The sequence below is a fragment of the Rhinopithecus roxellana genome, chromosome 3 (assembly GCF_007565055.1).
Source record: "Rhinopithecus roxellana isolate Shanxi Qingling chromosome 3, ASM756505v1, whole genome shotgun sequence".
Classification (NCBI taxonomy): Eukaryota; Metazoa; Chordata; class Mammalia; order Primates; family Cercopithecidae; genus Rhinopithecus; species Rhinopithecus roxellana.
Window position 1 is genome coordinate 156,278,268 of NC_044551.1, and position 25,808 is coordinate 156,304,075.

The 25,808-nt window shown below is 52.9% G+C and overlaps 2 protein-coding genes and 1 pseudogene across 4 annotated transcripts in view; all 3 read left to right on the forward strand.

Annotated features, from left to right (window-relative positions):
* The window catches only part of UBE2D2 (ubiquitin conjugating enzyme E2 D2), a 68,006-nt gene extending 66,068 nt beyond the window's left edge, over nucleotides 1-1,938 (forward strand). For both annotated transcript variants that reach the window (XM_010388120.2, XM_010388121.2), the window contains exon 7: nucleotides 263-1,938. In XM_010388120.2, coding sequence (XP_010386422.1) covers nucleotides 263-308 — 46 coding nt within the window. In that variant the 3' untranslated portion in view covers nucleotides 309-1,938. The remainder of the gene's footprint in view (nucleotides 1-262) is intronic.
* A 5,317-nt stretch (nucleotides 1,939-7,255) lies between these two features.
* Nucleotides 7,256-7,705, forward strand: LOC104681747 (annotated as a pseudogene).
* A 15,374-nt stretch (nucleotides 7,706-23,079) lies between these two features.
* Nucleotides 23,080-25,808, forward strand: part of CXXC5 (CXXC finger protein 5) — a 36,413-nt gene continuing 33,684 nt past the window's right edge. The window contains exon 1 of one of the 2 annotated variants that reach the window (XM_030927675.1): nucleotides 23,080-23,633. The gene's annotated coding sequence lies outside the window, so the exon portion shown is untranslated. Of the gene's footprint in view, nucleotides 23,634-23,699; nucleotides 23,797-25,808 lie in introns of those variants that run through there. The other variant, XM_030927676.1, reaches the window with a different exon arrangement.

Sequence of the window (25,808 nt, forward strand, 5' to 3'; positions counted from 1 at the left end):
TATAGAATAAGATATATGCCAACAAATACTAAAATTTAATCAGAACCCTCTGTAAGTAGCAATTAAAGGAGACTTTCACATTTTACAGCTCCTTCCCATTATCATTGAATTAATGCTTATCAGAAATTTGGGATAGAAAGGGGCCTTTCCTTGAATGTCCTATGAGTTACTCTCTTCACGTTACTTGATGGGATAATGAATGGAATCTGTTGCTTACTGACTCCACACCTGTGTTAAGCCAAGCTTCTCTTTGTGTGTACAGGTACAACAGAATAGCTCGGGAATGGACTCAGAAGTATGCGATGTAATTAAAGAAATTATTGGATAACCTCTACAAATAAAGATAGGGGAACTCTGAAAGAGAAAGTCCTTTTGATTTCCATTTGACTGCTTTCTATGAGCCCACGCCTCATCTTCCCCTGTGCACATGTTTACCTGATACAGCAGTGCTGCGTGTTGTACATACTTGGAACAACAAACTAGAAATACTGTACTTCTGTACCAACATTGCCTCCTAGCAGAGAAGTGTGTGTGTGACAAGCCAGTTCTACAGGCATTACCTAGGTGTGAGACTAAAAGCTTTTCTTACTGACTTAAATTTGGATAACAGCAAGGTGTGAGGGGGGTGGTGGGTATGGTGTGAGCTTGGATGGGAAAGAAAAGGCTCCACTCACCTGTAGGAGATTATTTTTAAGTGGAATCCATTTAAACTCAAAACAGTTATGAAAAGCAAGGTGAAGAACATGAAGCTGTGTCTGTATTCATTTTATTCCGAAGGAGCTACGTCTTAGGCGAAAGTTATGACCAACCAGATTAAACTCTACCCACATCCTGCATTTCAAGGTCTAAGTTTAACTGGTCAACATTTAAATGGATTGGAGCTATTAGTACATCAAGTGTGATGGGCTTTGTTCCCAACTCTTTTACATTTCCCTACCCCTTCAACCTTTGGCCTTTCATCCCTTCTTTCTCTCTTCCATATTCTTTGGTTTGTATGTGGTTTCTCAGTTAATACATAGCTAATAGCTCTTATTTTTCTTATGTTTTTAACCGCTTAGGTCTATTTGGATGTAAGGGTGAAAATTCATTTGATGGAAATACTTGTGTATATTTAAAGACCCAGTTGCTCCTCTGGAGCTTGTACGTTCAAGAATGATTAATCTGTGTAATAAACTGATTACTACAGTCATTACATATAATTTTGTGTGAATAGGCTTTTTGATTTTTAAAAAGTTTGTCTAGTTGAGATTAGTGGTGGATTTTCTCCCACTTCTGAGATGTTCATTTATACTGGTTGCATTTCAAGATCATGAAACAATTCCAGTTACATAGTAAAAAGGATATCTTAAGAGTGATTTTATTGAACAAGATAGAGGCATAAGCTTAAGAGCATTTCCATGAAACTTAACACATGCAGCATTCCAGGAACCTGATTGTTAAATTCAATAAGAAATTTGCTTTATTAATGAAACTAAGCTGCGTTTCATCAAAACCTTGTGACATTCCCTTGGTACACAGGACATAAAACACAGAGGCATTGCTATTTGGTAAGTTAAGCCTCTGTGATTGTAATCATAAAAGAGCAACATTGACCAAACCTGGGAAACAAGAGCACAATCTTGTTTGGAGAGTCTACATAATTACTTTGCACTAACATTTGCAGGATGTTCATCCAATTTTAAATTGTACTGTATGTGGCTTTTTGAAGTCTTCCCTTGACTCTAGTAAAATATAGCTTGAAACTTGTAAACGACTGTGTTTGCCAGAAACACCAATCATGTGAACTAGGCAAGTTATCTTTTTTTCCCTTCTTTTCCTGATTGTAAACTAGGCCAACCTGAAAGCCATGGCTGATGCTCTAGCCATCAGGTTCTTTCAAATGCATCTTTACACTCTTGCACAAAAATTAAGGAATAAATGTCCACTGCTTTTGGTTTTAAACTTGTTCACCTTGTCTTATCTCTCACTGTCACTGCTCCTCCACCTTGGAACTTGTGTGATAAAACCCAAAACCTCTTACAGTTCTCTTATAAGCATTTCAGGGATGCTTATTAGCATCCTTGACTTTGCAGAAAAGGCTTAACTGTTAACAGTTGTGGGGAAAGGAGTTAGAATTTAGCTTAAGCCTAAAATCACCCTGTATTCTCAGTATTATTGGCAAGTGGGAATTCATCTTTTTTTTTTTTTTTTTTTTTTTTTAAGAGAGAGACAGGGCCTCATTCTCTTGCCTAAGCTGGAGTGCAGTCAGAGTCATGACAACACAGCTCACTGTAGCCTCAACCTTCCAGGCTCAAACAGCCCCTGCCTCAGCCTCCCAAGTAGCTGGGACTTATGGCACATGCCACCACACCTGGCTAATTTTCTAGAGACAGGAGTCTCACTATGTTGCCCAAGCTGGTCCTGAACTCCTGGGCTCAAGCGATCCTCTTGTCTCAGCCTCCCAAAGTGCTGGGACTACAGACATGAGCCACCATACCCAGCCTTCCATCAATTATTGGCTTGCTATTAGCTATATACTGTTGACTGGGGGTCAGTTGCACAGATCCTGAAAGCTCATTGTATATTTGCCTGTCATCTTAGCATCCATCTTATTACCATTTATTAGATCATAATATGGATATTTTCACAAGAATGTTCTTAAGTATTTTTAGGTGCCAAATAAAAGCCATCCTCCAGGTGCGCAGGTGCCAAATGAAGGGGTTTGGATGGTCACAAACAACATTAGGCCCTTGAATGCGTTTTGGTCTTGCCCAATTTGAGTATGAAGCTTCTTTGGTCCAGTCTGTGTATATGTACCTGGCCAGAATGAAAGCCCAGTGAGGGAAGCCACTTTTCCCACTCACCAAAAAAAAAGTCCCTCTCAGGGTGGTTTTCATCTGGGACCACATTGCTCATCACAGAAGTTTCTATGGCTTTGTCATATGTAAAGGCCAGTCTGTAGAAACCTTGATTATCTTGGAAAAGTTACAGGAGAACGTCAAGTATGGTTTCCTTTTGTTTGCTTCTTAATAGCCAAAAGTACTTTGTCAGGTTAAAGCTGGGGCAGTGTCTTTTGGTAAAAAGTCACTTCAGATACTTACATGCTTTGCTATTGGCCAGTCAGTGGTCAAAGGTAGCATTGTCCTGCGGATTTATGCACTTTTGACTAGTACAAAGACTTGGAAGGAGGGCTGTAGGGGTGGGGAGGAAGAAGTTAGGAAGGTCCGTGGAGAGAAGGAAAAGGTAGTTGTCAGAGAGAGACCCTTTCTCTACGCTAACATAGCAATAGAGGCATTCTTTTTTCACTTCCAACTGCTAAGATACTCTGCTTTCTGAATCATTCCTCTTTGCTTCAGCAGGTTATTTTGAGACCTGGGTAGCTTGTCAGGAGAAATGGATTATTTCTAAATAATGTCTGGAATGCCTATAAACTGTCCCTTGTCTGTAATTAAGGTGAAACTCTGACTTTGTGTGCTGTATGGCACCCCTTAACTACCCAGGGTAAGTTTTTTTGCTTTTTTGTTTTTTTGGAGACGGAGTCTCGCTCTGTCACCCAGGCTGAAGTGCAGTGGCCGGATCTCAGCTCACTGCAAGCTCCACCTCCCAGGTTTACGCCATTCTCCTGCCTCAGCCTCCCGAGTAGCTGGGACTACACGCGCCCACCACCTCACCCGGCTAGTTTTTTTTGTATTTTTAGTAGAGACGGGGTTTCACCGTGTTAGCCAGGATGGTCTCGATCTCCTGACCTCGTGATCCGCCCGTCTCGGCCTCCCAAAGTGCTGAGATTACAGGCTTGAGCCACCGCGCCCGGCCTACCCAGGGTAAGTTTTTAAGAGAAGAACTCTCAGCTGGGCCTGGCGGCTCACGCCTGTAATCCCAACATTTTGGGAGGCCAAGGTGGGTGGATCACCTGAGGTCAGGAATTCAAGACCAGCTTGACCAGCATGGAGAAACCCCGCCTCTACTAAAAATACAAAATTAACGGTGCATGGCGACGCATGTCTGTAGTCCCAGCTACTCGGGAGGCCGAGGCAGGAGAATCGCTTGAATCCGGGAGGCGGAGGTTGTGGTGAACCAAGATCGCGCTATTGCACTCCAGCCTGGACAACAAGAGCGAAACTCAGTCTCAAATATAAAAAATAAAAAAACCTCTTTTCCCATTCCTGAGTCAGGATTATAAACACATCTTTCCTTCCTTCCAAATCAGGAGTAAGCGTTTTTATTACCCCTACAGAAAACTGCCACTAGCGTTTGGAATCCCATCTCCTTTTGATTTCCTTATTTTCCCTTTGTGAAACACTATTTCAAGTGATAGGTGATTCTGATGAGTGATGTTAGGAGAAAGGAGGTTTGTTTTTTGTTGTTGTTTGGAGACAAAGTCTCACTGTCACCCAGGTTGGAGTGTAGTGGCGCGATCTTGGCTCACGGTAATCTCCACCTCCCAAGTTCAAGTGATTTTCCTGCCTCAGCCTCTTGAGTAGCTGAGATTATAGGCGCATGCCACCACGCCTGGCTAATTTTTTGTGTTTTTAGTAGAGACAGGGTTTCACCATGTTGGCTAGGCTGGTCTTGAACTCCTGACCTCAGGTGATCTGCCCACCTTGGCCTCCCAAAGTGCTGAGATTACAGGCATGAGTCACGGCACCTGGCCAAGAAAGCAGATTTTTAATATGAAAATAACTGAAGGTGGCAAACTGTTTGCACTATACATCCAACAAGAGGAAATAGACTTGCTTTGGGGCACTCCTGGAGCTGGTCCCCCCTTTTTTTTTTTTTGAGACTGGGTTTTGCTCTTGTCGCCCAGGCTGGAGTGCAGTGGCGTAATCTCGGGTCACTGCGAGCTCCGCCTCCTGAGTTCACGCCATTCTCCTGCCTCAGTCTCTCTGGTAGCTGGGACTACAGGTACCCACCACCACACCCGGCTAATTTTTAAATATTTTTAGTAGAGATGGGGTTTGGCTGTGTTAGCCAGGATGGTCTCGATCTCCTGACCTCGTGATCCACCCACCTCGGCCTCCCAAAGTGCTGGGATTACAAGTGTGAGCCACCGCACCCAGCTGGTCCCTTCTTTTCTTTTCCTTTTTTTCCTTTCCTTTCTCTTCCTTTCCCTCCCTTTGGCTGGCTGCCTCCCTCCTCCCCGCTTTCCTTTTTCTTTCTTTCTTTACTTTCCTTCCTTCTCTTTTTCTCTCTTTTCTTTTCTTTCTTTTCTTTTTTTTTTTTTTTTTGAGACAGGGTCTCACTTTGTTGCACAGGCTACAATGCAGTGGCGCAAACATGGCTCACTGCAGCCTCACACTCCTGAACTCAAGAGTCCACCCACCTGGACCTCCCAAAGTGCTGGGATTACAGGCCACCTCACCCAGCCCATTTTCTTTTACATTGTGCATGCACTTAGATGAAAACTGGCTTTTTCTTAGTTTTCTCCACCCCACAAAAGCCTTTTTTAAGTGTTTCCCTGGCACTATAACCTTTTTTAGTCAAGACTGGTATAAGTGGTTGATATTCAGGCCCCTCTGAATATTTCCAGACCAATTTCTCAGATGAGCTTAGAAATAGGGAAATGAGATGGGATCATATTGTCAAGGTTACTATTCATGAAGCAATTCCTTCATTGTTGCCATATTTTACCTTAGTAAATGTAAGGAGAAAAGCTCAATGATTAGGACTAAGTAAGCCTTTAAGGCCTTTGTCCTCTGACTGAATGTATAATACAGTCACCAACCAGCTTTGCTCGTTCTGTGTCTATGGTCTGGGTAAGGCAGAGGCAGACATTTTTGTGATGAGCAGTCACTTTTCATTAAATTAAATTATTTGTGGATCTTTATCTGATCAGAAACACAGTGTAATCTGCCTCTTAGCAGATGTAAAACTATATGAATACCTTAGTGCCAAGACAGCAGCTTAATAGTTTTCTTTGATTGAGTGGTGGTTTGTTTGTATGCTTGTTCTTAACATCCTGTGTAAGTTGTTATTGGTAGAAGGGTTTTTTCCAGAGCTGAGGAGCCTGATTGCCCAACATTGTACTCTGAAAGCAAATGATTGATCCCATGTGGAAAAGCCAAGAAGAGGCCATTGAGTGTCCAGCCCAGGCCTCCTGTGACTGCTCTACAGGAAAGAGCAGCAGCAGCCTTGGTGAATGTACCATGTTCCTTTCCTAGCTTCTAAGGATGCAAGGAGTGACAACTGCCATTTTCCCAGGCACACCTTTCCCTGCCCTGAGCCACTTGTTCTTGATTCTTTTTAAACTTCCTTTTTGGTACTTAAAAATCTTAAATCTTAAAAAGATGTTTCCCTTCCATAAACTTTAGAGCCTCTAGAAAATGTAAGTGGGGAGGGTTTGGTTTTTTTTACTTAAAACCTAGTCTTCAAATTGCCAGCTTTCTTGGGTTTAAAGTTCTCCATAGAAAATGAGATTGCTTGGCCAGGCGCGGTGGCTCAAGCCTGTAATCCCAGCACTTTGGGAGGCCGAGACGGGCGGATCACGAGGTCAGGAGATTGAGATCATCCTGGCTAACACGGTGAAACCTCGTCTCTACTAAAAATACAAAAACTAGCCGGGTGAGGTGGCGGGCGCCTGTAGTCCCAGCTACTCGGGAGGCTGAGGCAGGAGAATGGCGTAAATCCGGGAGGCGGAGCTTGCAGTGAGCTGAGATCCGGCCCCTGCACTCCAGCCCGGGTGACAGAGCGAGACTCCGCCTCAAAAAAAAAAAAAAAAAGTGAGATTGCTTTAGAAGCTCCAAAGCTCCTGGGCCTTCTGACTTGGAGGTTTCTAGAAACACCCCATAAATACAATCTGACATTTGGGATGCAGAGCCAGTACCATCTTGGGTAAGAGAAATGTTCCATGTTTGAGGTAGCTGGCAAATGCTAAGCTGCCTATGTGGCGACAGTTGTCTGGAGCTTTCCCCATCTGATTAAGGGGCAATACTGATTTGGTTGTTGTGGGCAGTTTCTCCTAGCCAGCATCACTGCCATCTTGGAAGGTGTGGCTACCTACCTTTGTTGCACAAAGAGTTGAGGGGAGCTGGCCTTGTTTGAGAGGGCACTCGAGACTTTCAGTCACCTGCTGCAGAGTGACAGGAAGAACAAAGGAAACCAAAGTTTTCCCAAACTTGCCAGAGAAGTTGAGCTTTTTGGAAGGATGGTTCCAGGTGACCTCAGCTTAGTCCTCCTTTGGAGGAAGTAAGGCAAATTGGGGAGGCTCTGGTGCATAACAAGTTATAGGGCAGGTACTGTTTCCTGGATTCAACCTCCAAGCTGCATAAAAAAGGGCACTTTGCCCTTTCCACCATCTTTCCGCGCCGCCACAATGGTGCGCATGAATGTCCTGGCTGATGCTCTCAAGAGCATCAACAATGCCGAAAAGAGAGGCAAACGCCAGGTGCTTATTAGGCCGTGCTCCAAAGTCATCGTCCGGTTTCTCACTGTGATGATGAAGCATGGTTACACTGGCGAATTTGAAATCATTGATGATCACAGAGCTGAGAAAATTGTTACGAACCTTACAGGCAGGCTAAACAAGTGTGGAGTGATCAGCCCCAGATTTGATGTGCAACTCAAAGATCTAGAAAAATGGCAGAATAACCTGCTTCCATCCCGCCAGTTTGGTTTCATTGCACTGACAACCTCAGCTGGCATCACGGACCATGAAGAAGCACGACGAAAACACACAGGAGGGAAAATCCTGGGATTCTTTTTCTAGGGATGTAATACATACATTTACAAATAAAATGCCTCATGGACAAAAAAAAAAAAAAGGGGGGCACTTCCAGCTGGGCGTGGTGGCTCACGCCTGTAATCCCAGCACTGTGGAAGGCTGAGGCAGGTGGATCACCTGAGGTCAGGAGTTCAAGACCAGCCTGAGCAACATGGAGAAACCCCGACTCTACTAAAAATACAAAATTAACTGGGTGTGGTGGCGCATGCCTGTAATCCCAGCTACTTGGGAGGAGGAGGCAGGAGAATCTCTCGAACCAGGGATGTGGAGGTTGCAGTGAGCCAAGATCACGCCATTGCACTCCAGCCTGGGCAACAGGAGTGAAACTCCGACTCAAAAAAAAAAGGACGGAGAGGGGTCACTTCCTTTTGAAGTTTCAGATGTATATTGGAGGGAGCAGAATTCCTTTGTGATTTCTCCCTTGATACATTGTGTCCCTAAGGTGGTCCCTGTTCTTCCTGTCTCCTGTCAGCCCCCTGGCTCAGAGGACAGCTGAGTGGAGTTGCATTTCAGTGCCCACAGATGACGGTGATGACTGAAGTGTGTTTGCTTACATGGGGAGTGAGATGATGGCTTTGGTGTCTGAGTGGATGCTAGTGCCTTGAGTGGCCAGCAGAGGGCAGTGGTTACCCATAGCTGTGACAACCATGAGGTGTGTGGTCAGTGCATCTGCATGGGCAGAACCCGAGCGGGGCTTTTGTTGGAGTGGGGAGATTCTTTTGGACTTAAGCTTTGTTCGTGGTGTATCCAGAACCAGATGGGCCAGTGCCAAGTTCAGTCAGGTTCTCAGCCTTGCAGTGAAGGAAAAGGCTAGTGACTTGTATTTCAGCCCAAAGCCTACCTGAAGTGTCAAGCTGCCAGCTCCCCTCTGCCCTCCCTGCTGCTACGTTAGCGATATCTCTGTGTGTGAACAGGTGAACCAGGCTCCAGGTTAGGACCTCTGGCCACCTGGATCCAGGTTACATGGAGGCAAAGACCTGTCCATTGTTTCATGTGAACAAGGAGATCCCATATTTCTAGCAGCTCTCTGGTGCCCACCTGTTACCATTTCACAGAGGCAGCAGTCCCTGTGCTCCCATTCAGCTAGTCCAGTATCACTTGCCTGCCCATCTACCCTGGGCAACCAGCACATGGCTCCTTAGACCTTGAAGATGGAGGCCTGGGGACAGAAGGAGCAGAGTTGGGGGCTAGTGATAGGGCCTGGGAAATGTTCTCGTCTGTTTCAATCTACCTAATATTTTGGGGCCCTGGTCTCCCCAGTCTTCCAGCCCAACAGCTGTGAGCCTCTGGGACCACCACCCAGAAGCCAGCTGCCTCTTCATGGGGAAATCTTTGAAATTCAAGGCTTGGCCATCTGGGTATACAAATATCTCCAGATTTGCTGAGCCCACCAAGTGGCTGCACCCCAGGCAGGGCTGTGAGAATTAACTATCACTACCCCTAGATGGGGAAAGCTGCCTGGGTGCTGTTGGTACCTAGAACCCAAGCTTTTCCCCACTGATAGACTCTAAAGAGAAGGGTGTATTGAGCGCTCCACGAGTCCTGCTGTAGTGCCTAATCATGAGGGATTTTGCTGGATCCAAAGGAATCTCAACTAAGAAAGTTCCTGGAATAAGGAGGGAAGCCTTGGGTCTAGCCTCTCTAGAGGGTGGGAGCTACCTGCAGGGAAAGCTGCTGACTTATTATTATGTCAAACCCAGGGAAAGAACTGGAGCATAGGCAGTGGGCCCCCAGAATTGCTTATTCTCCCCCAGGCCTCCCTCTGGGGCTGGTTATCATGCTGCAGCAGGAGGAATGTGTTCTCTGAGTGGGAAAGGAGGCGGGTCAGGGTCAGGGCGGAAACCTGGGAATTTAGATTCCCTGCCTGCCCGTCCCTGTTAGAAGGAGGGAGCCACGGATAATGTGGCTGACAGGCCCAAGGCATGGAAGAGTTTAGGCCGGCTTGTATGTGTGTGTGCAGAAGGGGACTGCACATGTGTTCAGGAGCTTGAGAGAATTATGAGCATGTACACTCCTCAGTGTTTATGCATCAGGGTGTGATGCATAAACACGAAGGCTCTGTAGCCTTTGAAAAAGCAGGATCAGGTCTGGGTCTGAATCACAAGACCATGGGTTTTCAGTTGGGCAATATACTTATCTGTCTTTTGCCTTGATTTTCTCATCTAGAAAATGGGCACTTGGTCCCCAGCCTGACCCATAAGCAATGCTTGGTGGAAAATGGCCTTATCAAATTAAAGGGTTGTGACTGTGGGTGCTTATGGTTCAGGGAGGTAGTGGACAATGGACAATGGACTGGACAATGGACTGGACAATGAGACATCTTTCTTGGATTCCTGTACAAGCTAGAGGTTTGCCCTTCTTTGAGCTGGGCTAGCTCCTGGGACAACCAGGGACCCGGGGCAGACTGGCTGGGCCCTTTTGCAGCCTATGGCTCACATGTCCACTTGTTAAGGCCTGCAAGAGTGTGCCCACAAACAGGGTGAACAGGCAGATGGATGGACATGCCCAGCCAGCCTGTGTGTCCTTGCCCAGTATCTGTCCTGCTTACCTTGGGGGACAAAAGGGAGTCCAGTTGTCCTGCCTGGTGAATAAAACCCTGGAGTTGGGGGAGGATTTGCCTCCAGCCATGGAGGAGGGGATATGCTGTGGAAGGAGGCCAGATCTCCCCCAGCTGTTTCCCAGCCCTGTTTGAAGGGGAAGGGAGAGGGATAAATGACAAAGTGATTGTGGCACCTCCTACAGCCAGCATCTTTGCTCTCACATTCTAGGTCACAGGCCCACACCTCTCTCCCTAGTCAAAGAGAGCCTCTGTGAGGGGGTTGAAAGGTGTCTCGGATCTATAGGCAGAACTTGGGATCTGGGCACAGAGAGGTTGGGGAATTGACAAAGGTCACACAGCCAGGCAGAACTAGGGAATGCGGGGAGTCATTCTAGACAGGACCTTTAGGGGGAGCTCCCTAGCTACAAGAGATTTCCTGGAAGCCCCTGGGTGGGCCCAGGCCTGAACTGAGGAAGTGAGGGCTACAGCCCAGCTGGCCTTACACTGGAACCACAGGAGTGGCCTTTAAGGGTGTGCTGAAGGACTGACGAATCTTGGCCCTGCTCCCACACACATGCACCGCTGGGAATGGGAGTGGGGAGATTGCTGAGCTCTGGGGCCAGCCATGCTTCCTGCTTTGGATTTGGAATGGGGAGAGCCTTTCTGGGGACTGTGAAACTGATGCTTCAGCTTCTCTAGGGGGAAATGGGGGAATGGAGAGGGGGACTGACAAGGGATAGTCTTTAAGAAGCTTATTTGGGAGGTTCTGGGACCCTTTGTAACTAGGTGAGTGACCTTTGGGAGGGAGGTGCTTTGTGTTCTACAGCTTTGTGAGAGTGGCAGGAAATGGGGCCGGTAGCTGTGCACACTAGTTGGGTTGCACCTGGTGAGAGATTGGGGGGGGGTTCCCCACCAAGGTCTCTGAGCCAGAGCTTTCAGCTGTATGAGCACAGCCTGCTGCCCCTGTGGAGGGGATTCTGGGGTAGGTGTGGTTGTACACTGGGGGAAGTGAGAATGTGGCCTCTCTGTGGGTGAGTGCAGTGCTGTGAATTGTGTTTGTAACACTTGAGTTGTGTTTCCCAGGTGTATGTGATGGCAGAACTAGTTCTGCTGCTGGGGTGAAGCAGGTTCCTGGAGGGACTAGACTAACATGGAGAGAATGATGCTAAGTAGTTGCAGTCATTATTATATAGATACGATTTAGTAGTATAGAACCAAGACCACCTGTGTGTCAAGTGCTTACCATGTGCCTGGTGCTGTGCTAAGCACATCACCTGCAGTGGCTTATTTAGTCCTGTCAGAACCCTGCAAGTTTATGCTGGTTTGCCTGGTGTTTGTTTATTGTGCCATGTTGGGTGGGTATAATTATATTCATGTTGGAGGATGGAAAACAGCTTTATCCCTCTCTTACTGGGGTGCAACTTATGGCAGCATTTGCCATACTATACTTGGACTCCTGGTCCCATCCTGTTGCCAGTATGGGCACCATTGTGTTGTACAGTGTAGAGACCCAATTTGACAATGTTCTTTGAGGTGGTGGTGATGGATGATATATGACTTTTTTGCTTTATTGTTTGACTGTTGTGCACCCAAAGTATGTAACTCCCTTCTGCTGTGTGGTTGAGACCAGCTAGTGTGTGACTCATTTTGTGTCCTGGTGATATTGTGGGTGTCTAGTGTAGGGACATCTGCTGTGGTATGGTGAACTGGTTGTGAATAGTGTGACTGTATGTCATATCATTAGGTGTGTCTGACCCTGTTGTGTCCTGTTCTGACTTGTGTCAGAGACTGTTGTGGTGTAACTCTGTGTGGTGAGCGTGCCTCCTTTGTGGTGTGGGTGGCCTATGGTGGTACTTGGTACTTCCTTGTACAAATTGTGTGTCCGTGTGACACCCACCCCCCCCAGCCGCCGTGCCCCTTTGCGGGTCTGTGTTGTTTGACCTCGGCCGCGGGTGCCCCTACCCCTGCCGGCCCCGCCGCCCCTCCCCCGCGCCGTCCGCCCGCGCCGCGCGGCGATCGATCGCCATTGATTGTCCCTGACGAGCTGCTCCACTTTCCAGCCAATGTCAGGAGGGGGGATCTCCGCCGCCCTGGCGGTGTCATTTCCACACACTCCCTGGGCTGCCGCCAGCGCGGGCGCCTGGAAGAGCCGGCCTGGATCGCCCGGAGCTCGGGCCGGACCGCCCAAACCGCGCGAGGAAGCCCCCGATGGCGTGGCCCGACCCCCGTCTGCCTGCCTGCCAGCCCTGGGCCTCTGCACCCAGGCCCCCCTTCCCAGCGCGGGTGGATGTAGTCGCCACGGGAGTTTAAGCTGGGCCGGGTATGGGGAGGGACGCTGTGTCGGGTGCGCCCAGCGCCTGCCCTGGTGGGGGCGCGGGGCTGTTTCCGGCGGGCGGAGACGCCGGCAGGCCAACTTTGCCGCGGTCCAAACAGATGCTAATGATTTTCCGGGAGGCGCCGGTTATCTCTGGCCCCAGCCGGCCGGTGTGCTGGGACTGGGCCCCCGGCACTGACACCTCCTCGCCCCCCACCCTCACTCTCGTGAGTCCCACCTAATAACCACTTGGCCCCGAGTGGATGGGCTGGATGGGCGTCGCGGGGAGTCCACAGGCTGCCCCGGGTGTCCTGGAACTTGCTGTGCGGGATTATTTGCGCCACCTCCACCCAGGATGCTACTGTCTTTCTGCGCACTTCCCAAAGCCACACACACACCCGAGCACGGGAAACAGGTTCACAGAAGCTCGGCCCAAGGTCATGCCGACCCATTCCCTGATCAGCTGAGTGGGTCACCCGCTCTGAGAGCCATCCCGTCGGAGGCTGCAGCCCCCTCGTCCCCTTCTTGCTCAGGGTCCTGAGCCAGTTTCCAGACTCCCCGGTTGGAAGTGCTGACGTGGCTCTCTGGGCAGCTGTCTGGGGCCGGGAAGCGGGGCAGATGTCACGCAGCCCAGGGGAGGAGGCGGCTCCGCGGGGAGGACAGGCTGGGCCTCAGGCCTGGCAAGACTGCCTCCTCCCCCTAGGGCCTGGCTCTGCCTGCCTGGGGCTGGGGCACAGCCATGGGCCAGGCTGACCTGCTTCCAAGTCTAGCTCCAACTCTTCAGTGTGGCTACCTGCAAGTGCTAGAGCCTTTCTGAGCCCCTTTCTCTCCTGCTAGAGAATAACAGCACCTGCTTTGAGTGGGTGTGATCCTCTAGTGAAAGTAGAGATGTGCAAAGCCCAGCCCAGTGCCGGGCACACTGTTCCTGCTCAATAAATGTCAGCTGCTATTACTGTTGTTGTCTCTGCAAGTGAGAACTTGGTGTGTCTAAATGCAAAACTGAATCCTGAGGGTGCAAGCCAGCTTCAGAGGTCATTCCAGCCAGCCTCCTGCCTCACTGCCCGTGGCCTTCTTCATTTCTCATGCCTGTCTAGCTTTGTGCCTTCTTGCTGTGCTGTCAGCCCCTCTTGGCTTTGCTTACTGCCAAGCTGACCCCCCCCCCTCCGTCTCTAATCCATGTGGTTCCCTCCTATCTGGCGGCCACATTGGGTCCCTCGAGCAGCACAGCCCCCTGGGAACAGCAATCGATGGGGCGGAACAGCCTCCCTGACAGATGGACCCACGGAGGCTGGGCTGCTTCAGCAGAGCTCCCTAGGAAACCGGAGACAGGAGCCGAGCCACCATGGCTGCCTCCTAAATAGAAATGAAAGGGAGTGGGGAGATGAGGAGGAGGAGGAGACCAGAGCTTCCAACCAGCCCCCTGGAGGGGCTGGACAGCCCCCACCCTTTTCCATAGCAAAATCCCCGTATGGGCAGGGGTCTGTAGAGTTTGCCTGGAGATGGGACTTGTGAGCCCCCACCATGCTCAGGTGAAGAGCTCTGCCAGGCTGTCCATCGTGGACACCTTTTCTAATAAGCCCAAAGGCTGGTGTGTGGGTAGGGGGTTGGGGGTGCAGGCAGGCAGTTTACCACATTCCTAGGGCCACAAAGGGCCTTGGAAGCCAGAATGGCAGAAGGGCCTTCTCTGCCTGTGGGGGTGGGAGATGATCCCTGGCCCCTGCATGTGTGGTGGGGGATGGAAAATGCCTCCTGCTGGCTTCCATACTCCCAGATCAGTCAGGGAATTCCTTCCAGGGTTTAACCTGGGATTTCTCAACCTCACACTATTGACATTTTGGGCCATTTAATTCTTTATCTTTTGCATTGTAGGATGTCAGTAATGGTAGTGACAACCAAAAATGCCTCCAGACATTGCCAAATATCCCCTGGGAGGTTCTCTAGTTTAGAACCACCAGTCTACCCTCAGGACCAGTCCCCTGGAGGGAGTAGCGAGGACCCCCATGAGGATGCCAAAGATCTGCCATAATGAGGGAGAGAGGTCTTCCAAAACAGCCTTGTCCCCTGCTGTCTCAGGCCCAGAAGGGTGGAAGATGCGGCTCCCCCCGCCCCCCACCATCCCCCCACCATGGTCCCAACTGCCAGGTTGGAGCAAACCATGCTTGCCTGAGATGGCAGGGCTGTTGGCGTCACTGCTCAGCTGCGCCAGGCCTGGTGCCAACACCTCACTGCTGAGGCTACGAGTCATGGGGGCAGGGGAGCAGGCACGGTCAGTGGGCACTCGGGCTGCCTAGGTGTCCTTCTGTCTAGTCAGCTTGAGATAGGGGTAGCCAGCACAGATGACCAGCCTTCTCCCTTCCCGTGGCACCCAGGCAGTGTCTCTGCTTCCTCCCTCTAGGTCAGTTTTGGGCTGGTGTTGGGGCTGGCAGAACTAGTGGGGGCTACTGCTACTGCCGAGCAAGAGAAAGGATTGTGGACACAGGTCCTGCCGGCCCAGCCAGCTGACAGCTGGGCCACCTGAGCACTGAGCAACTGCCCCCTCCAGGAAGGTGGGAGGGAGGAAGGCACTATGGGTTGGCTAAATGGTACAGAGTCCCCTAACTCACAGCCTTTAAACCAGGGGGTTGGGGAGGGGGCTCCCTCTGGAGACATTTTCTTCCTCTTCCTGCCCAGGAAGACAGGAGGGAAAGCACTCTAGTGCACAGTCTCACTGCTGGGAAGTTCCTGCATCTGTCTAACCTACTTCCTTTCTTTCAGCCCTATAATGGCCTGCAAGCTCTGACCCCAACAGAAACTGGGCCCAGCATTGCAGGCTTTCTGGCCAGGGTGTGCCCTCATTCCTGGGGAAGATAACTCATCCATGGGAGAAATCTCAGAATACAGCTCGATGGATTCCCGTGTGTGGGGAGGAATGAGGGTACCTCAGTGCACAGGGCTGGGGGATGGAGAGGAGCATTGCTGCCAGTTGACAGACTGCCCCAAGACACACTGAATCCTGTACCAGCCTAGGGGGTCCCAGGGCAGGGAGGAAGAAGTGACTGGGAGGTGGGCAGTGGCTTTGTAATCAGAGATGGCCTGGCGGGCTAAGGCGGCAGCTTGGGGCTGGGGTTTAAAATAGCGTCTTGGCCTGGCTAGGACCTGGCCAGGATCGAGTTCGGGTCACCCGCAAGGCAGCGTGGACACCACCATCCGGCTCGGGTTTCTTGCCTTCCTGGATGATTTGGCGGTGGAGGGCGGGGGGCTCACCCAGGCAGATGAATCTAAGGAAAGGTGTCCAGGTGTGGCCACTAGAGGCCCCACAGCAGGCCCTGGTCCATCTCTTTTTCCTGTGCCCTACCCCCCCCGACATGGGACAGACTTGGTCCAGTCGCATCCCAATGCCGTCTCTAAACATTTAGCACCAACTGGGACCAGGCTCTGGACGGCATGGAGATGGGTTAAGGCCTTATCCCTCTCCTGAGCCCCAGGAGTGCACAGGAGAGAGAGATCAGTATGCATTGTGACCCTGTCGCTCCCATGTTTCACTGATGTCCCAGACTCACTCTGAATTGTAGGCCCGAGGAAAAAAAAAAAAACCCTCCCAAGCTGCAGCAAGAGTGGAAGGTGGAGCTTCTGGTAAGCCTTCCACCTGAAAAAATGGCTGCAGTGGGGAGGGGAAGATGTCCTCAAAAGCTAGTGATCATCCTAGAACATTTCCTAGGATGGTTCACTCCCCTAGTGTTCCCTGGAGGGAATGACCAAACAGAGTGATCTCCCCTACCCCTCACCCCTCCCACAAAGATCTCAGACAAGGTCTGAGAGTGCATTCTGGTAATTCTGTCTCCAAGTAGGGTGCCCACTTCCTCAGGCCAACTCAAGGGACAGGGAAAGGGATCAGGGGATATGAAGGGGGTGTCCCCTCTTTAGTGTTTCAAGGGAAGTAGATAGTTATAGCCCTACCATTCTCCATTATGCCATTTGAAAGAGGAAAAAAGTTACTTCCAACAATAAACAGTTCCACCTAACCACAGCCCCAGTGCTCCACTCTCCCTTGCTATAGTCTCTGGGCCCCTGGACACAGTTGCAGTCTCTGGGCAGTGGTCTCTGGGGCCTGGCAGGTAGGGATTCTCTTCACTTTCTCCTCCTTCCCCTGGATTGAGGTGGGTGACACAGGAGGCCAGCCAGCTCAGGGCCAGATCCCCTCTCTCTAGCTGGAGCAATAGCCAGCCCTCCTGATGGAGCTCACATGTATCTAAAACATCGTCTTGTATATCTTAATGATTTCTCAACAGCCCCTGATTGAAGCATGCCCAATTTAGCAATGCCGTAAGTAACTTTTTATATTTCCTTAGGGAATCATTTCACTTATGAATCTTTTCTGAATCTGCAATCTCGATTAAAAGTTGATGTTGTTTTTTCTCATCTCCTCAGCTTCTGAGATGCCTCCCTAGCGAAAAGGGTGGTAGCACCATCAATCCTCCTCATTAGTCTGTCTGGAGAATTTTTCTTGAGGGTGGAGTGGGGGACAGCAACCAAGTCTCCTCTGTGGTGGCACCTAGGGGGGTGTGACCTGGGGGAGGGCTGCCTTCGGGGAGGAGCTTGGAGAGGTTGCAGGGTGGGGGGGCATTGACTGTCTCCTGCCCACATACACTCCCCCACCTGCCCCCATCTCAGGGGCCTCTGACAGTGTCTCAGTCAGTCGGGGAGAGGGCTTGTCCAGCCCATTCTGCCTTTAGGGTGTGTCCTCACACCTGTAGCTTAGGAATTTGAGGAGAGGGCTGAACCCCATTCAACGCTCAGCTTGATAGCACAAAACTGGACCAAATCCAAGCCCTTTCCTGTACAACTGCCATAGCCTGGGTGAATCAGTCACTCCCCTCTCAAAGCCTCAGTTTCCTTATTTGCAAAATGGGAATCAGATTTCTAAACAGATGACCTAGCATGCTGGTGAAGGGTTCACTTAACACAGTTCCTCTACAAAGGGTCCTGTCCCAATTCTGAACAGTAGTTCTTTTCCTCATCTCATTCACCTTCTAGTCCTGGTGATGCCTTTGAGGTGGAGTGAGTGGGACTGGCATAATTATTTCCAGGAGGAGAAGGGACTGGTGGGATTGGGACTTGCCCAGGGGTTGCCCCAGGAAGCCCACCCAGAGGCCTGCCTCCCCTGAGAGGCAAAGGTCAGGGATGCAGGAAGGCTGGGGGGCAGACGAGGATGATTCTGCATCTGCAATCTCGATGAAAAGTTGATCTCAAAAGAAAGCCCTCCTGCTCCCCTCCCTGTTGCTAGCTGGGGGAAGGACTTGCCCAGGTGCTGGGACCTCTGGCTCTGACCTCTAACCTTTGACTTCTGGGCTGGGATGGGCCTTCTCAGGACCAGAGTCACGACTGGGGGTGGGGCCCAGGGCATCCAGCGGCGGCTGGGCTCTGGGAGTTAACGATTTACGAGGGGCCCTTTTTTGAGGCCTCCCTCCTCCCAGGCCTGGCGGGCAACCCGTGACTGCCCAGGCGGCTAGACACAGAACCAGTCTCACCAGTTCAAAGAGCAGTTCATCCCAGGCCCACCCCCAAGCACTGTCTGAGCACCCCATTCCTTGGAGTCTGAAGGGGAGGGCAGAGTAGGGGGTGATAGCTGGGGTCTTGGGGCCCCAGGTTTGAAGAGAAAGAGACTGGGCCATTTTTGGAAGTCTCAGTGCAGGCCATTTCTGACCCTGCACTGCCCTCCAGGACCAGATTTGTAGAGAGGAGGCTGAGCCCCACCCTGCCTCCTCCAGCAGGCCTCCTCCACACCACCACACCCTAGCCTGCAGGCTTTGGGTCGGGCAGGGCACTTTCAGGGCAGGCTGGCTTCTCCTGCCCAGGGCACCCCTCCTCCAGGTGTAGGGCTCCAGATTGGGACACTGTGCCCTCTGCCTCCCCTAAAGCCCCATTCAGTTACCTCCCCACCTCTCAGCAATGCTCTCCCTCCCTCTTCCTGAAACGGGGCAGGGAGGCTGGAGCCACAGCTTTGGCCTCTGGGAGCACTCAGTCCCACTCCCATAGGACACAGTTGAACCATGATTATGCCTAGAGAAGCCAAGGGTTATTGTCAGGGGCACGAGAGCCCCCAAACTGTCCCTCTCCCCATCAATATCCCATATACAGGCGGAGTTCCCTGTGCCTGCCTGAGAACAGGGCTGTTTTTGGTTGTCTATGGCACATGTGTAGCTGTGTCTGGGCAATGGGAAATATGACTTGCTTCCTGCTCTCTCTCAGCCTCTGTCCCCGGAGTCATTTTGTTCTGGGGCTGGAGTCTCCCTTCTGTCCTCATCCTTTCCACTCTGTTTACACAGGTCAAGGCCAGGCATCAGCCACCAAACTGTATTCTCAGGAATGGGCAAGCCTGGGTTACTTGAGAGACCTGGCTTTTTGAATTTTCATTTCACAGCTCTCTGCTCCTTCGGAGGTCATGGGGGTGGGGTGGGGAGGACCTAAAGTCCAGCGGTCAGTGCATAAGGGCCCAGACCCAAAGGCTGGGGGCCACAGTCTGGTGTGGTTAGGCTCCTCCCTGCCTCTGCCTGTGTGTGTACCCCCAAGCCTGCCCTGGGATTTTGGCTGAGGTCACAGTCCAGCATGACCCCACTGAACACTATCCTGTGCCCTGCCCCAGCAGGCAGGGTTTCAAATGCCCTTGCTCCCATCCTTTGTGATACAGGTGACAGAACTGGTACCCAAAGAAGGGTAAACCTTCGACGGAGTTCCAGATTGGCCATCTTTATTGGAGACCCTAACTCCCACACTGTTCTTCATGTGTCCATTTCCAGTCACTGGATGTTTAATCAATGACAGATATTAGCAGATAAATGGCAGTCATGAAAAATGCCTCAGAAAAAGCATGGATTGAAATCCTGGTTTTGGTACTTTGTAACCTCACACGGGTGTCCAAGCCTGTGGATTTAATAAGCCTATGTTCAAAAAGCAATTAGCATGGTCCCTGACAAGCAAGAGCTCAGAAAGATTCTGGCTACAATTGTTATTACTGGTATCTCTTTGGAGGCCAAGCTTCGGGCCCAAGGCAGGTAGGGGACTCCTCCTTACCTTCAAAGCATTTTCATGGCGGGAGGTCGTGGCAAGGGAACAAATAGTGAGATGAGCAAATAAAAGCTATTTCTGTGCCCTGTGGTCACTGTGGCCATAGGAGAGGTCCCAAAGCCAGATGAGGGACCCAAAGCCAGGCCGCATGCAGTGCATGCACTGCAAAAAGGCACCTAGCAAAGGGAGCTAGGAAGCTGAAAGGCAGTCTGTACCTCCTTCGTGGTTTCCTGTATCTGCCAAAAGTGGGTACCTTTTTCTGATTTGCACAAAGGCTAGTGGTGGCCCTGTAGGTATGGCCCAAACTCAGGCTGGAAGTGGCAGTCTGAGACGCTTCCCAGGTGATATGTGCTCCTAGTCTTCCATGAGGAGTTCATGAGCTGAGCTTGATGAGGCCTATCTTAGCAGAGGGAATGGTACATGCAAAGCTCTGGGAACCTGGAGAGGAGTCTTAGGGTGTCAGGGAACTGCCAGTGTTAGATGGCATTGGTCAGCAGGGCCTGGTGGGGAAGAAGGCCAGTTAGGGAAGCCAGGCTGAGTAGGGTAGTCTGTGAGGAACCACTGCAGGATGTGAAGCAGATGAGCCTCACTGGAGGCTGTGGAAAGCCTCCCTAGAACAGCACATGGCCTCAGGGTTCGAGAACAGCTCTGATGCCAATTTCATTTCAGTTTCCTCATCTGAATAAAGGGGATGACATTATTGCAGGGGCTGCTATAAGGACTAAATGAGATAAGGTACCTTAACTGTTTAGCACAATGCCCTGCTCAGGGTAAGGGTTGCACAAATACCAGCCATGGGTGCTATCAGCAGGATCCAGGAGAGCACAATCCAGGATCCCGGGCGGATACACCCCTCCCTAGAAGACAAGGCTGGCGATGCAGGGGCCATCTCCCCCAGCGGTGCTGGAGACTGAAGGAACTTCTTCCTGACTTGAAGGCTGATTGTTTCAAAAAACTCAGCAAAAAGTTTAATAGCAAGGTGAGACTTCAATACTCCTTTTTGAGGTAGGGAGAGGTGGGAGAATAGTGAACCAGGCTTCCCTTCTTCTTGGAGAAGGGGGCTGTGTTGGGGACAGTCTCACCCAAGGGCAGAGACCCTCATCCCATCCTTCCTGGATGTCCCCCACTTGTCTCATTGGCATCTGTGGTGGAGAGTTCTTTGTGGATGGCTTGCACATGACATTTTCTGTTTCTGTAACACTTTCTGTGTGGACAATTCTGCCCTTTTCCTCTGTGGCTCCCACATGGGTTGGATAGGTGAGAGTCTAGGTCTCCCTCCCGAGGTGTTAATTTCCAGCAAGGGAAAACTCCAAGATCCACCCTCTAAACTGGGCCAGACATGTCAACACCCCTTCCCTGCGGAAGCCATCACCACTGGGACCACCTGGCCTTCCTCAATTGCAGCCTGTGGCTCCTTGACCTTTGCCCGCCTGAGTTGGGGGTGGGGGTGGGGGCGTGAGTCTCAAAAAAAAGTGGGTAATAGCAATTCCCTAAAGTGGAATTACTACCCACCCTCCCCTATGGACCCCAGCATAAAGCTTTTTGGGGGGTGTGCATGACCTGACTCTGTACTGACCTTAGGCTTCAGGAGATCTGTGGCATAGAGTTTCACTTCATGGATCCTAACCCTCTGAGACCTGCTGCTGACTCCCAGGGAACAGGTCCTCCCTCACAGTCTGTGCCTCAGCTTCCCCAGAAAAGGCAGATGGAGGTGGGTTAAATGCTTGGAGATCCTACACCTGGGATTTTGCTTCCTTTTTCCTTGCACCGTCAGTGCCCAACACAGTGCCTGATACTCACACTGAGGCCCAGAATACCCATCTTTAAGCAGTTTAGAAGTGATCTTCTGGGGGTGATGGGCATCTTAAAACGGTTTCCATAGCAGGCACCTTACTTTTACTCACATGGCATGTTTGTTTGGAGGGAGGCATTAAAAGGGCTGCTGTGAGGAGGAGAGAAACTAAACACCTCCCCAAGGGAGCCATTTCTTGGCATAGTAGTTAAGGGAGACCACTTCTCAGCATTCGGAAGGAACTGGTTGGGAGCAGGTGTCCACGATGTCTGGGGAAGGGTCACTTCATGTGGTCTTGGATATCAGGAGTGGGAGAGAGGCAACACATTCCAGATGAGTTCTGCCCTTTAACACCTCCCCCCCGACACCACTCCGGCTGGGTCAAGGCCCCAAGGCCACATATAGAAGGCGTGGAAGGTGGGCACCAGCTGCTGCTGCTGCCAGGAGATCCATGCTCCACAGCCCTCGCGCCAGCCTCGGAGACAGCCAGGCTGCGCAGAGCAGAGGAGAGGAAGCAGCGAGGTGGGAGACAGTTTCGCTTCTCCCACCGAGGCCGCGCCTGTGGCTGCAGGCGCCCGGATCTCCTCAGTTAACTCCCTGTTATCTGGGCCCCAATCGATCTCAGGCTGTAACGTTTAACCCTAGGCTGACTTCCCCAACTGGTCCTCCCCCTCTCCCTCCCCTGCTCGGGTCTGGGGACCGCGTTTTCTTCGCCTCGCAGATGAAAGTCGGCTTTGCACAAACACGCCCCCACGAATCCCAAAGAATTGAAGAAAACTTCCACTTTGGGATTATATGCAGTTGGGATTATATGAGCCCGGGGCTTGCACCATGGGTACGTGAGGTGAAGACATCTGCAGCAGCAGAGTTAGCCCAAGATGGGCAGACGAAGGGGGGGGCAATGATGGAGTGAAAGCGGGATATGTGGGTCCAACTCTGTCCCCACTGGAAGCCGACTCTGGCAAGGCTGAGTTTTCCTTCTGTCTTTCAACAGCGCTGCTGTTCCAAGCATTGTTTCGGGTTTTGAGTGCGTAGGCCATGGTCTCAAGGTACCAAATGTACGTAGTCGTTTTAGCCCCGGGACTCAAGAGTTGAGGCTTGGTGCTTGCCTAAGAGGCAAACTATTCTTTCTCGGATCAGTTTCCTCATCTGAGAAATGGGAACGGGAATCTCCGCCCCTTTTCTCCCGGGGCCCTAGTGCCCACTGAATCCATTAAGGTGCTCTTGGAAGGGTGGGGTCTTGGAACCCGCGTCTCCCTCCCAAGAGCCCTAGGCTAGGAATCTCTGGCCCGCCGCGCACCTGAGCTGGGGGGCGCGGCCAAATTCTCCCTCCCGGTCCTCGAAGCTTCTGGCCCCGCTGAAGAGGGCACAGAAAGATAGATTTCCCCGGAGGTGCGTCTCTAAACCCAGACCGCCTCACCAAAGCGGGGAGGTCGTCCTTTTTTTTTTTTTTTTTTTGTAAAGTTGGGGGAAATAGGCGAAGACAGGGCGCGCCAGGGAGCTGAGCCTGGGTGGACCGCGTCAGGGCGCGGGGAGCTCGAGGCGCAGCGGCTGCAGCTCCGGCCTCAGAGCCCGCGGCGTCCAAGTGGCCCGAGCTGCGCTGGGAGGGAGGCGGCGGGAGGAGGGAAGTGAGCCGAGGTGGAAGACGGGTGGCGGGGGGGGGGGGTAGGGAGGGAGCGGCGAGTCCGGTCCGGGTTTTGCCGGCAGCCCCCGGGCAGCGTTCATAGCTCCTGCCCGGGCGGGCGCGCGGCGGCGGCGGCAGAGGCGGCTGAGCCTGAGCGGGGATGTAGAGGCGGCGGCAGCAGAGGCGGCACTGGCGGCAAGAGCAGGCGCCCGAGCCGAGCGAGAAGAGCGGCAGAGCCTCACCCCTGAAGCCCGGCCCCGCGTCCCAGTCTTGCCCAGCCCGCGCCCAGCCATGCGCGCCGCCTGCTGAGTCCGGGCGCCGCACGCTGAGCCCTCCGCCCGCCGAGCCGCGCTCCGCTCGGGGGTGATTAGTTGCTTTTTGTTGTTTTTTAATTTGGGCCGCGGGGAGGGGGAGGAGGGGCAGGTGCTGCAGGCTCCCCCCCCTCCCCGCCTCGGGCCAGCCGCGGCGGCGCGACTCCGGCTCCGGACCCGGGCACTGCTGGCTGCTGGAGCGGAGCGCACCGCGGCGGCGGTGCCCAGAGCGGAGCGCAGCTCCCTGCCCCGCCCCTCCCCCTCGGCCTCGCGGCGACGGCGGCGGTGGCGGCTTGGACGACTCGGAGAGCCGGTAGGTGTCGGGCCACGGCCCTCCCTCGACCCCCCCGGAGGCCGGCCCCCTCCCCTTCCCCGCCTACCTCCCTCTCCTCCCCCGGGGTTCGGTGCGCGGCCGGGGCCGGAGTTCGCTGCAAGTCGGCGGAAAGTTTGGCTGCGCGGGTTCCCCCTAAGTTCAGGTGCGGAGAGCCGGGGACGGGGAAGGAGGGGTCCGTGTTTGGGAGGGGCGGGGGGGCGCCCGCAGCATGAGCCGCGGTGCTCGGGAGCCTGGGAGACCTAGCGCCGGTGATCGCTCGGTGGCCGCTGCTATACCCAAGCCTCCCTAAGCCGCAGTATGCTCGGTCGCAGATCACTGAGTTCAGACAAAAAGAGGGGTTTTAGGGTCTGGGACGGCGGCTTGGGCGCCGTGGAGTGGGGCTGGGACGCTCCCTGCGGGGTGCCGCCCCCCCCCCCCCCACTACTCCAGCTCTCCGGCGCTGGGGCGGCGGGCGCCCGGGGTCCTCACCTCTTGGCGTTGGGCGGGCGCTCAGCCTGCGTGGGAGGCTGCTTGTAGATCTCTGGCGCGCACTCCCCCACATCAGACCCCACTCGCAGCCCTGTGTTGAGGGGCGACGTTAACTGCTCTGGGCGCCCTCGACCACGCGTGACTGAGCCTCCCCCACCACTTGGAAGAGGCGGCGGCTACTTCTGCATTTCTCCTCCGGCTCCTCGCCCCCGCCGCCCGCGGGGTGCCCAGCAGGCTGATGAAGTTTGACCTTTTTTTTTTCCATCAAAGTACCCCACCACCACGGTGCCCCGCGGCCCCTCCCTCCCTTCCCTGCCTTGGGGAGTTTTTGGGGACTATCTCCCGAGCCCCGCGTGGGCCAAGCAGCATGCAGAGCCTGGGAGGGAGAATGGGGGTGTTCCTCTAGCTGCAGAACTGTCGGGGGACGTACGTCCCAGGCGCCTGCCACGCTGCTCCGGCCCCAAATTTACCCCTGAAGTTCGACCTGAGCCCCCCTCCCCTTCGCATCCCCGGAGCGGAGTGAGGGGCTGAACCGCCGCGAGAGGAATGTGTTAATTTTCTGGCTGGGGGAAGTTGTCCTCGCCCGGAATGGGCTGCTTTCCGGCGGGGAGCGCGGGGTGCGCCTGGCTTTGTTTATTTGTAGGATCGACGGAAAGTGAGTGACCCCGGTTTTTAAATCAGGGGCCACCTTCGGGACCTGTCAGAAGAGCTGAAGTGCCCAAAGTGGGAGCAAGATCTCTTTTTATTCTTTAATCCCCCCCGGGAATCGGAAGGGGTGTGCGGAGTTGGACTGGTGCCTCGGGCTGCAAGGAAGCACCAGTAAATTTGGGGGGTTCTGTAGTGACTCATTCGGAAAGACCCGTTCCCTGAAGTCTCCCGCGACAGGGGTCTGAAGGTTTGGCAACCGCGCCCTACTTTGCCCCCTGGACCTTGGGTGGTCTGAGAGAGTCGCGTCTTCGGATCGGGGCTGGGGGGAGGGGAGCTAAGGGGGTGGCCGGCGGACCAGACTCCTGACCCCCGCCTTTCCCCGCGCGACGGGCGCTATTTGGAGCCCTTGGATTTGTGGTGGGCCCTGTCCCCGCCCCCCGCATTTTCTTTGGAAGCGTTGGGGAGGGGGCGTGTGTGCTATCGCTGGGCCCTCGCCCCCGCCGGAGCCGCCCCAGGGCCGCAGGCAAACAGAGTCCCTTTCAAGTTTTCCGCTGGGGCCGCCTGGCGGGGGCTGCGAGCGTAGTCGCTGCGGACTGGTTTGGAGCGCGATTTGAACGCCCGGCGCCACCTCAGCTGCCCAAGCCCGCGGGGTGGGGGGCGTCTGTCCTTTGCAGTTGGGAGTATTTAAATTGGACGTTTTGGGGGGCCTCTGGCCTAAGCTTCACCTAGTCGCCCTCCTGAAAGACGCCCGTGCCTTGGTTTCCAACCGCCACTAGAAAACCGGGAACTGAGACCGAAGCCCCCTCTAAACCCCTTTCTGAGAGCCGTGCGGGGAGACTCAGGCCGGCGGGCTACCTACCCGTAACTGCGTATTGTTGATTTAGCAGTTTCCCTAGATGAGAGTCAGGCTGGAGCTTGGGGGGGTGGGGAGTGGCTCGCTCTGCAGCTGTCACCCCCCTCCCAGAACGGAAATTGTCCTCTCCTTGGGGAGGAGGGAGAGGGGGTGACGGTTTGATTTTTGCCCTGGGAAGAGATGGG